General features: G+C 48.4%; 1 protein-coding gene across 1 annotated transcript in view; it reads right to left on the bottom strand.

Annotated features, from left to right (window-relative positions):
* Nucleotides 1–516: 516 nt before the first annotated feature.
* Nucleotides 517–12,274, bottom strand: part of RIMS4 (regulating synaptic membrane exocytosis 4) — a 55,659-nt gene continuing 43,901 nt past the window's right edge. The window contains exons 3-6 of the mRNA XM_065849507.2: nucleotides 11,841–11,953; nucleotides 10,800–10,901; nucleotides 10,407–10,546; nucleotides 517–8,508 (exon numbers count right to left, since the gene is read on the bottom strand). Of these exons, the coding sequence (XP_065705579.1) occupies nucleotides 8,290–8,508; nucleotides 10,407–10,546; nucleotides 10,800–10,901; nucleotides 11,841–11,953 (574 nt within the window). The 3' untranslated portion in view covers nucleotides 517–8,289. The remainder of the gene's footprint in view (nucleotides 8,509–10,406; nucleotides 10,547–10,799; nucleotides 10,902–11,840; nucleotides 11,954–12,274) is intronic.

Raw genomic sequence — 12,274 nt, 5'->3', positions numbered from 1 at the left:
CCCCAAATGCTCCCCAAGGGCTCACAGCTGGAGCCCATCCTGGACCTGCACGCACAGAACACCCACGGGTCTCCTTCCCCAGGCTCCCCCTGCACCTACCCTGACTCCTGGTCCTCCCAACAGCCAAGGCCAGGGGTATTTTTTTTATGCCAGTAGCATCTTCACCTCCAGGGTTTCAAAATCGACCTCTAATGGCCAGCGTTGACCACGAAAGGCCAGGAGCAGAGGGCTTTATGACTGGGGCAGTGAGCAGAGCACAAGCCAGGAGCAAGCTTAGCTCTGTGCCTGGAGATGCCCATGGCCAGAAGACATCTGGAAATGGTGCAGGGAAACGCAGGTGTGAAGCTGCGGTGGGTTCAGAGAGAGCACCGGGAGGGAGCCTGGGCCAGCTGAGCTCCTCATTCCCTGTAGGCAAGAGGAGAAGGGAAGGGACAGCTGAAATCTCAGGTTGGAGATAACAGTGGCGGCAACAGAGAGGGCAGAGACGCTCCACAGAACACCTCCAACACAGCGCAGGAAAAAAAAGAAAAGATTTTATTATCACCATTATCAACGTTTTCATTAGCTTAACACTGAATTGTAAATCACTCAATCATTACATATTGTCTGAATAAAACCTACGGACAGGAAAAAAATACAGCAGAATCCTCTCCTGCCGGCGGCACACCAGCCACGCCGGACCGCGTCCACCTTCCACCCAAGGCAGCCCACGCACCTCGCGAGCCACTCGCCATGGTGGCAAGCAGCCTGCCCAGCTCCATTGCCTGCGCTCCCTCCAGCTCCTCGGAGATCACATCTCACCAGATGACGGTAAAAACCTCCAAAAAGTTTTGGAGAGGGTTACAGAGCCCAAAAAGAGCAGAACAGCCGCCCCCACTCCTACGGAAAGGGAAGGAGGGGTAGCAACTGTGCAGTGCCCCTGCAAAGCTATCGGGTTTTGCGGAGCAATTAATGAAGTAAAAAGGCTGAACCCCATGAAAGCGGATTTCCCTCCCGTGGCCAGGCCCCCGGGCAGCGGGGGGCAGGGCAGAGCACAGCGCACTGGGCTGGGCGGCGAGCGGGGACGGGCAGAGGCCAGCTCTGCGGCACGGCTCCCCGCGGGATGCAGCCTGCGGTGCAGAGATGCTGCGGGCAGCATCAGCCCCCTCAGCTGGGAATAAGGCCTCGTATCGAGCGGGGAGAACCCACATAGGGAGCAGCGGGCGCAGGGGAAAGCAAAGGGACCCTGGAGGAAAGCTTGCTGGGAGCTTCCCTTCTCCCCGGCCGGCACAGATGCAGCTCCCTGCCTGCTCCATATGGCACTTCACGCCTGCGTGAGCTGCCGAGCCCTGGCTGAGACCCCTCGTCCCTACTGAGGACAGTAAAAGAATGGCCCTCTGTGGCCTGAACTAAGGGCTGCCACAAAACACAGGCAGGACCCTGGCATCCCAGGCGGTGTCAGGCCATGGCAGTGCTGCGTGAGGGGTCTCGGGGACCCATGTGTCCCCAGGGTGCCATTCCCACCAGGTGCAGGGAGCAGAATGCAGCCCACGGGGGGAAGGCGAGCCCAGCGCCGCGGGGCCGGGGGAACATGCCTTGGATTCACTCCCCAACCCTCACTCCTGCTCCAAAGCCAAAACCAGCTCCAGGTCGAGGAGATGGAATCACCACAGCAGAGACCAGTGAGCAGCACTGGGTATGGAGCAACAGCCCCAAAGAAAAAACTGCTGCAGGATTTGAAATTCCAGGCTGGTGTTTAGTGGGATCTGGAGCCCAGGTGGGCAGCTATCCCGACCTGTGGTGCCCAAAGTACAAATAAAAGTAGCTCCTGGAAAGCTTGTGGGCATGGCTCCAGCAGAAGGCGTGCCTTGATTCCTCCCTGGGGTGGCTTCTGTCCTGGAGAGCAGAGCTCAGTGCTGCCCCTGCTCTTTCCTTGCCCCACACGAGGTGCCCAGTGCGCCGTGCAAATGCAAAGGCTGCCTGCCGACCCGGCAGAGCGGGGTTTCACAACATCGCTTTGGTTGCCGTTTTAGGTACCGGAAAGCCGCGAAGGGGAAATCGTTAGGTCGTAGCCTCTGTTTTGCTGGTGCTCTGTAAAGGGCTGGTGCTGGCTCCTTCTCAAGTCTCAGCTGCTAAAGTGCAAAGAACCAAATGCTACAAGAAACTCTCCCCAGTTGTTCTCCTCCACTGGGATGAGAGCAGCTCCCGCGGGGAAGGGAGGGCAGGGGGTGTCCGCACCATGGGGACAGCTTGAGGCTCCCCGGGAACAAGCCTGATGCTGCTTTTGTGGGCGAGTGGCTGGGCAAGGGATGGACGTGTGGCTGCTCGGGCACCGGGACGTTGGTCACTGGGCAGAGGAGCCTGGCAGCCTGAGTTTAAGACTCGTTAGCCGCATTTTGACAATACCTAATCACCGGCAAACTCCCCAGGAATTCCGTGCTCACAGACGCAGGCTGCAAAGCCGGGCAGGGCGTGGAGAGCAGCCCCGGGTCTCTGCCACAATGGGTTTCACCAGTGTTCCGAGCAATGGGCTCACCCGAGGGGCTGGGACACCAACTGCATGACCAGATTTCACCTCCCCAAGGTAACCCGGCATTTTCCAAAGCGTTACTGTGCACCCTGTGCCCGTATACATTTGTACAGACACACATGTGTGGACACCCACGTGCACTGGGGTAAAACGTGAGAAGCCTTTCACTCGATCATCCTTGTTTCTAAATGTTTGGCTCAAGTTTGGCAGCTGCAATTTCATTTTAGATGCTCGCTCCAGGTTCAAGTATGCCCTTTCCATTACTAAAGGTGCTATAATGTGTTGTGTCCTGGACTTCTCTATGGACAGCATTTACATGGCTCTTTTTTATTCTCAAAGCATTTCACAAAAAAAAACCCAAAGAAAAATAATGTCATCATTGATTGGGGCTCCCAGCATCACTGGGCCAGTGACCTGCTGCCCGTATGGCCAGCACACTGTCCATCTCAAGAAAAACATGAAGATTTCTCCTATGGGAAACGCTGTGAGAAATCCACAGGCAATGAGCGGGGATGCTGCTTTGAAGCTGCTTTATTTTATGCGCTGCATCAATGACAGAGCTGAGTTAAAACCCAATATCCTGATCCTGCCACTTTGGAAAAATCTTTAGGCGAGCCCAGCATTATTTAACTTCTACAGAGCAGCAGGGAAGAGCCTGCTCCTGTTCCACACATCAGCCCCCGTGATCCCCTGCGAAGGTGCAACCTCTCTGCCTTGGGTGGAATTTTCTAACAAAATGGACAAATACCATCTATGGAATGGACAAAATAACCCACAAAGCCTTTAAAGAAGAGCAGCTCAATCTGCTGCTCCGAAAAACCCCTCCCCTTAGCTTGCCCCGGTATCCCGAGGAGAACAGGAGCTGTCAGGCAGAACTCGTGTGGCCCTGGAGTGCAAAGGCTTTTTTGCTTTATCAGGGCTACAGTGGCAGTGGGAACCATTCTCATCGGGTTACACACACTAGATAGCCTACGAAAAACAGGGAGATTGAAACAGTCGTGAAGTTTATACCGAACGTACTTTTTACCTCTGTAATATGAAGTCACCTACAGCCGCTTCATTCTTCGCCTAAGAGAGATTTCATGTCGATGGGCACATACACTCACAGAGAAGTCTATAGGATGAATATATCTCACAAGGCAATAAGCCCAGTCTTGGTTGGTTGGTTGTTTCTTTTACAATCAAAGTTAATATGGATCTTTTTCAAAAGTGATGTCATTGAGATTGAAGACAATTATAAACTGTATCAACAATATGTACTACAGCCCGCAAGTCACAATCTGTGCACACCAAATGGAATATATTATTGCTTGTTAGCCTATTAGACTTTCTTTATAAAAAGATTTTTATACAGAGTACAGGATTATGACAAAACTAACTAAGTAGTTCTCATCTGAAAATACAACATCAATTCTTTCAACAAAGGCCTGAATAGTATCTGAGAGTTAATGAACAATAACAAATACTTACTAATAATTTTATGGTCAGTTTGAACAGAATTTCTTGTAGGACTCTTTTCCGGTGTTTATTTACATATGCCTCTTTTCTTTTGGAAAAAAGTTGATAAAATAGAACGAGGAACATAGAAATCAAAAGAATGAGTAAACTTCATACCAAGAACATTAATCATTTTTGAAAACGCTAAATTATGTTGTCCGTTAAAAAACATACAGCATTTTGTCTTTAAAGAAAAATATTTCTTCCTGTTTTAAAATATTACCAACAGCATGTAATAAACTAACTTAAAATGAGTTTCATAAAAAAGTTGTCTTGCTGTCTAAACATTACCAAACATGCTCAGGTTGAGATTCTGTTAACTGCCTCAACATCTTAAAAATAGCTCCTTTACAGGAACTTGTGATATTCATACTCCAGAAGACCTGCAAATTTAGAACAGTACATTGATAAAGGTTCCGGTAGCTAGAAACAATAAATAGATATTTTAATTCAAAGCAAATAATTCTGCAACGTCCTTTTGAAAGAATCCACGGCCAAGAAGTGGGGATGTGCTTGGCTAAACAACAAAGTCCCCCGGCCCTGTCCCTGTCGTGGAGCACGGGATGCTCAGCCTGCCCAGGCGGCTTCGGCTGCGGGATCGGGACCTGGGGACTGAATCGCAGGGTGAGGACCTTGTGTGGGCTCTGCAGCATCCCGGCTGGGCCGGGGCACAGGGAAAGCAACGCCAGGAGATGGGGAAGATGTCACTTTTTATTTGCCTGAACGAGCCAGGACGCACACACGGTCACGGCCGCGTTCTGCTCGGAGCACAACGAGCACAAAGCCGGGAGGGAGCAGGTTCGCTCTGCTCTGCAGGGATTCCCACTGCGCAGAGGTCGTTCTGCTCCCAGGGATGCTCCCACCATCAGGATTTCTTTGTTTTCCATGGCAAGGTATCATTTAGGGACCAGCTCTCCATTATTTTTGGGGGTTTTTGGCAAGCAATCCTCCCATTACTACTAAAATGTGGTATTTTGGCTTGGCAGTGTTAGGCTAACGGTTGGACTCGATGACCTTGAATGTCTTTTCCAACCTAAACGATTCTATGATTTCATGCACAATGAACAGGGAATTAGCCCTGAGCTGGACAGGTGTTTCTCTCCTCAGTCTCATCCCTCACCATTGTGCTCAGACTAAAAATACTACGAAGCCTTTTTTTTTTTTCAAGTCTCCTGCTCTTCCTCTCTCCCCCTCGCTCGCTATAACCAGGAAAAAACCTCAGTCAGGACTTGCAAAGGGCACCAAAGTTGAGTTTTCAGCTGCTCATCACTCCAGCAAACTGCTGCTTTTTACACGACCACACTGGTAATCCCAGCTGTCATATCGCATCCCCTTAGAAACTGCCAAGTCAAATTGGCAGGGGCAGAAAAGGTTAGGCTTTGTAAGACTAAGCTTTATCAGCCCTGAGATTTGCCTTGGATGGACAACCAGGCTTCTTTTTTAATACGCCGTGGTTAGTGCAGGAATCGCAGGCGTAAGTGAAGCAAGGATTTAGGCCCAGGGAACTGTGCAACGCCCGTGGGCGCTCTCAGAGGGTCCTGCGAGCCCGCTTTACAAAGCCGCTCATCCCCAGGTGGCAGCGGATGGGACCGGCTGTGCGGGGCAGGCAGGGCTGCAGCGCTGGGCTGCTGGGGACAAACGGGGCTTGGGACTGAGGAGAAACAAAAGCGAGAACCACCAGACCACACAGAAACTGCAGCAGAAAACAGGACGGAGCAGATTGTTAAAACCGCCTCCGGATTGTAGGAGCTGAGACCTGAACAAAAATAACAGGAGTAGAATTGTAATTTTGGTTTTTTAACCTGACAGTGACCTTCTAGCATGATCAAAAACACAGGGAAGATAGTCCTTGGTGTTCAGTGGTCCTGTTGTAACTAAACCGATCGTGTTGGAGCCTGCAGAGCTTTCGGAGGGGTTGGATACAGAGACACACGGCCCCCGCCGAGCGCAGGAACCCAGCTCTTCAACAGTCATTAAACAAAGCGTTCTGGGGGGATATATTTGGCATACATAGTCTCCTACTCCCCACCGAAGCCTGCAAACCGTGATTAACTGTCTGTTCCTGGTAGATAATGTCCAAACTAAGTGCCAATATAAAGTTTTCAGCATAACTTAAGACAGAAGCCCTGTTAGAGCTGCCAGGTCTGGCATGGACCCGGAGCTCCCCGCAGTCCTTTTAAAGACATAGTTATTAAAAGATCCAGTGCTACAAACCACTAAATCTACCTAATCTATTCTAGTTCATACACATATTGTACAATATTGCCTAGTGCTCACTACATACCAAGAGGAAAAGATGCTGACTCGAATTACAGTAAATGTGCTTTTAAAAAAAAATGAAAATAAAAGAGAGCCACGACATAGTTTGATCAGCATGCAACAAACTTTCTTCAGCTAGTATATAGAAATTGTCTAATACGATTAGAAAAAATAATTAGTGAGAGGCCAGAGACATATTCGATCAAGGAAATTATGAGATTTATCTGAAATGTTGAGGCTTTTGCCACTGAAGACTCAAAAAACTATTCATTCTATGTCCCTTATCCTCCTTCCCTCTCCTTCACATTATATAATTTTTACAGAGATTATTGTAAGGCCTATTATTTTTGCATCTAACCTGTAATTTATCTCAAAATAATTTAAAATGCCACAGACAAGCTAGGACCAAAAGCGATTGCTTTCACCATCCACTCAACACTCATGCTTTTATTCTAACAAAGCTGAGGTCCACATGCAGAAATAAATGTCCAGGTCAAGAACCTGCTCATTCCTAAACGTCACATGGGACCTTTGCTTTTAAATTACAAAGGAAAACATCTCCAAAAGCTTATTCTGAGACAGCAGTCGTCAGATCCTCAGGAGGAACCAAGGCAAAACCGAACCGAAACAGGTCGATCAAGAGAAAATCTTTGGAGATTCTCTGTGATTCGGGGTAATAAGATTTTAATTGTCTGAAGGCTCTAGTGCACCCACTCCAGCTGCCCACAGCAGCTGCTGTAGCTCGGAGAATGTGCTTCACTGGCCTCATCTACAAGACTCGTTTAAACTTCAATTAACAAAATATACATGCTGTGACCACTGTGTCTTCAGATTCCTCACCCCGCTACCTCTCCATACTTTGGGGATCGCATCTCCTCTTGCAGGACAGTTGGCAGAGCTCATGTACTACCGAGACTGCCCACAGCACCTCTCTCTGCACCAGGAAGGTTCCGTGCTCTCCAGCACCTTCTTGTCAGATGGCAAACTGGGGTTTCTTTCTTCTGCACCCCCACAAACCTCAATCTCCTCTCCTGCGGCAGGATAAACCAGCCCTGTTCCAGGTCAGTCCACAGGCAGCATCTCCAGCAGATATGTATCAGTACAAAGGAGACGGGAGAAAAGCAGGAGGTAAAAGACATCGTGACTGAAGGATGCAGAGCAACAAGCAAGGGAGTCAGTAAATGCAGAACGTTGTATCTGACAATACAAAACATTTCTCAAGCTGTAAGTCTGATGTTCAGCTCCCACTTCTAGTGGTGTGTTTGGTGGTTGGTTTTCTGTTTTGTTTTTCTGAGAAAATGTGCAGTTAATCAGCCTGTTAAACTCAAACTCTGTTCAAACTGTCTGGCCTAAGTAGGCGCTACTTATTCTCCCACCAAGTATGCTTCATCAGCAGTGTTAGACAAGTAATGCAGTAAAGACACTTGCTGGTAATTTGGCACAGTTTGAAAACACAGCAATGACAGTGTTACAGTTAACGTGACTCACTGATAGGGAACTGATTCTAAAGAAAGAGTTGCAGGTTTCTTTCTTTTTCTTCCTTTTGAGAAGAGAGACCTTAAAAAACCCCTAATGCTTCCTGTCTTAAACTTCCTGCTCTTTTTAGGTCAGATATCGGCCTCTGAATTTTTCAGGTACTTCCTCGTGAAAGAATCCGTATTAGAAATTTCTAAGATGTACAGTTAAGAAAAACTTTCTTACTCCCCCCAAAATCTTGCAAACGCTGCAACTTTCCAAGGTTAATACTGATCTGAAACAAGGGTCCAAGAATGACAGCGAGAGAAGTGAAACAAGAGGTGTATGTCTAATTTGACAACTAGGACTCATGCCCCACGGCACCTCCTCCTCGGGCGGAGAGGGCTCAGCGCCCTCCCCTCATCTTCTGTCTAAGGTCACTGGTTTATCCTCCTCTTCCAGCTCCACAAGAACTGATTGAACATGCATTGCGCTTGAGGTCAGAGTTCCAGCAAACAAAACCTTGACAGCATGTTTAAAAAACAAAAGCAGTTCCCTTTCCTTACTCACTAAGACCTGTCACAGCAGGGTCCCACTGTGCTCTCCAGGGAAAGCTGGGAGGACTGGCGCAGGAGCGGGCCCGTCGTGGGATCCACCATCGAGGAGGTCGGGAAGAGCTTGTACCAGCCGATCGCTAAAGTTGACAAATCCAGTTCTTCCAGGAGGACCCTGGCGACTCCCATGAAGTGCTTGCGCTCCATGCGCCCGTAGTTTCCCCAGACTATCACCTTGGGAAAACGAGGGGGGAGCACAGTTAATCCTCTGACCTGCACATTTGTTTGGGAAGCACAAGTCTGATAAATCCTCCTTTTACTCATCCAACTTCCCAGGGCTTCACTACAGTCCAAGAACAGCAGAAAGGTTTATGCTACCAACAGGTGACGTGAAACTCTGGCTGATGATTTCACTTATTTTTTCTTTAAGCACAGTTTTACAAATCCTAATGTTGCCAGACTTTCTTTTCCTCCTCCATGGAAAAGGGGTGAATGCACATGGGGATGAGGCACCATTCTGCTGTTCCAGTTCTGTTCCAGCACGTGCACAAAGTATCCCCGGAGCTGCAGCTCCAACATCTGCATGTAAAGCCCGGCCCTGGCACAGTAACACACCTTGGGCACAACAAGGGGTGGTCCGTGCAAAAAGGGCAGGAAGGGCTCCTGATCTGGAAAAATACACCAACACAAAACAAAAGGAGGGCAACAGCTTGGGTCAAGAGCCAACAGTTTGAGGAAAAGAGAATGTCTTAACTTCTGCACTCAGAGCTCGTGACAGATGGTGACGAGGGACAAGCCACTCACCTGGAGAAAGGGCAGGAGCCGAGCGCTGGCAAGCGGGACGGTGACGTGAGGGACACACGTGGAGTGGCATGCAGGGGAGGCAGAACAGCCCGCGAGAGAGGCTGGCAGACGCAGAGGGAGGGCTAATGAGAGAGAGCTGGCAGACGAGCAGGGAGCGCTGAATCACGCTTACGACACGATGGAGACCGGTGGGTGGAACGACATGTGTGAGGGTCACGGGCTCGGGCATGCTGGGGCTCTGCACGTGACCAAGTGTCCCGGCGTGGCTCAGGACAAAGGTGACGACTGACAGCAGAGCGAGTCCATGTTCTGAGGAGGCGAGGATGAGCGCGATGGGTTATGACAGTGACCAGTGATCTCTGGCTAATCCTGACAGCTCCTTTCCCTAGGCTCTGAATAACCATCACGTTACAATTTTCTGTAAAACGAGGTAGGAAAAAACCAATGAATGTCAAATTAAAAGATAAAAAATAACACTCAGGTCAGCGTGAGATGGAGCAAGCCACCGCAGAGAGTTCATCTGGTGGCATGGCCACTGTCAGCCAGCCAAGCTCCTGGTGTCATTCTCTTGCAATAAGTGACTTTGCTGGCAGCAGGTAAGGAAACCATGCAAGGCAAGGGCAGACCCACCCAATTTCAGCTAAAATGTTCTCTCGTTGCAACAGGGAAAAATGCCTTTAATCAAGGTAAATGAGGAAGAGTTCACTAATGAGAAGGATCCAGCGGTTAACTGGCAATTCATAAGCCAGTGGAGGGAAGCAACAGAAACTCACAGGTTAATTACATCAGTATTACCAAGGGATTTTAGCCAGGCTTTATTGGAGGGAAATGATTTAGGTATGAATTAACAATGCAAATGACTATTTGCTCTGGAAACACAGATGCAGATCTGAAAATATGAGTGTGGCAGAAACTGTATGGCAGCAAAAGAAAAGAGGTAGAAAAAGGGAAGATATGCGACTGGGTGATGGCCAAAGCAGAGTGCTCTGAATACACGTAAATGCAGAAGACAACCTATGTTGCAAGATTGTTTAGCACCTATAGGCACTACCTACCTCCTAACAGGAAAAAAGAACTAAAAAACATAAAAATAACCTTTTCCTGGTAGGCACTCACGTTAACCTGGCAGGGTGTCAAATAATCATCAGTTTGAGCACGAAGAAAAGGTATTCCTTCCCATTTGTTACATTCAGACCGAGTGCATTTGGTTCAATTAAACATTGGCTTTTTCTCATCTATAGTCATTATACAGATCCCTTGCCAGACTTGGTATCTTCCAGCAGAGGTGGAAGAGACAGCGTGGCAGACCTGAGACTTGCTCATCTTACCTGTAACACTTTGCCCTGGGGGCTCTCAGGAAACAGTAACACCTGATTGTACAAAGGGTCTAATGATTTGCGAGCCACTTTTGTCTTCTTTTTCGCAATGCACACGCCATTCTCTAGCAGGTAAGCTTTGATGTAAGCAGCTGGAAAAAATAAACATGGTCAAATATGAAAGAATCTTCATGCTCACTTTAGAAAAGACAGAGTGCCGTGTCTCAGCTGTTTCTAAAGAAGGCATTTAGAGCAGCGAGATGTGCTCAACCAGCCTTGTTTTCAGTACCGCATACAGACTGCTTATGCTTGCAGAAGCCAAGCGGAATTAACATTTTCTCTATTCGCAAGCATGGCAGGAGGCTGGGGCTCAGGGAATTACTTCAAGAGGTCAAAGCACACTACCTGGCAGTGTTTTGGAGCCGGGTTTTGGTGTCAGTCCTCGAGCCTGAATGATATCCACTTCGAGCTGCCCATTGCGCTCTTGCAAGCCGATTTCCACATCCCCTAAAGCCAAAATGACAAAACAGACAGAAGATGCTGAAAAAAAAATACATGTGGGCTACTAAAATGTTAAAAAAACCCCAATTTTCACGTCACGCCTGCTACAAGCTGTAACAAACTGTGGGCCCTGAGTGCCTGATCTCCTCCTGCATTATCTGGAGCAGCTCTGAGTGACTCAAACCCACATCTTCAAAAGCAATCTCTAATGTCAGCCCTCTAACACAGAATCATAGAATCATTTTGTTTGCAAGAGACTCTTAAGATCATCGAGTCCAACCATAACCGAACTCCAGCACTAAACCATGTCCCTAAGAGCCTCATCTACACATCGGTCAAACCCCTCCAGGGATGGTGACTCCAGCGCTGCCCTGAGTAGCCTGTTCCAATGCTCCACAGCCCTTTTCAGGAAGAAATGTTTCCTAATATCCAATCTAAACCCTCCCCTGGTGCAACTTGAGGCCATTTCCCCTCATCCTAGCACTTGCTACTCAGGAAAAACATGGCTTGGGTGACTCAGTCCCACACTCTTCAGCAGCATCGAGCCTCCTCATCTCTCCCAAACTGAAACCCCTTGAATTATAGTCTGCTTTGGAAAAATGCAATTATGGTGGAGCACAGGAAAATCTTTAGAGAGCCCAGTGTGTCTCAGAGAGCAAGTAAACCGTGAAGATGCACAGGATGCATTTTCAGGATTTTAGCTGAGTTTTACTTAGCCTATGCCTTTCGGATGTGATGAGGAAAGCACAAAGCTGGTGCTCGCCTACTGACACCACATCCGCAGAAATCAGCAAACCCCTTCAGCCAAACTTACTCGATTTAACAGAGAGAAACAGAGCCAGGGAGTGGGAGGGCAGCAGACGCCGGACACATTATTAAGCAGCTGGTAGAAGTGGTCTGGTTCAAGATTAAATTAAAGCCTCCTAACGCCTTTCTGTTCCTTACCCATGGAGGTGGTGGCCAAGGTCTGACGGCCAACGAACTGCGCAGGGCCCATGCTCCCCAGAAAGTCACTGAACTGCCCCGCAGACGCCAGGTGGACTCCACTGAAATTCAGGCTGCAAAAGAAACAGATTTCGGTAAGTGTTTAATTTGCATTTTAAAGCAACCCAGTAACAAAGCACCAGATTTAATAGATCTCCAAAACAAATGACAACAACGGAAGCCTTTTTCCCCTTGCAAAACTCAGAGATTTCCAGGAAGTTCAGCTACATGTGATATTTTTGTGATATTTAGCTCCAGGTGGTATTTTTGAGATACAACAGAAACAGCAGGATTTATAACTGGCATTAATTCCAGGGAAGATTTTTCTTGGTTTTCAGTGTCACCAACTCCTCAGGGGCACAGGGCACATCCCCAGTGCCACCGTCCATCCTGGG

This window comes from Patagioenas fasciata, chromosome 16 (genome assembly GCF_037038585.1).
Source record: "Patagioenas fasciata isolate bPatFas1 chromosome 16, bPatFas1.hap1, whole genome shotgun sequence".
Lineage (NCBI taxonomy): Eukaryota > Metazoa > Chordata > Aves > Columbiformes > Columbidae > Patagioenas > Patagioenas fasciata.
Note: the sequence above shows the minus strand (reverse complement) of the source record. Positions and strands in the feature narration are given on the sequence as shown.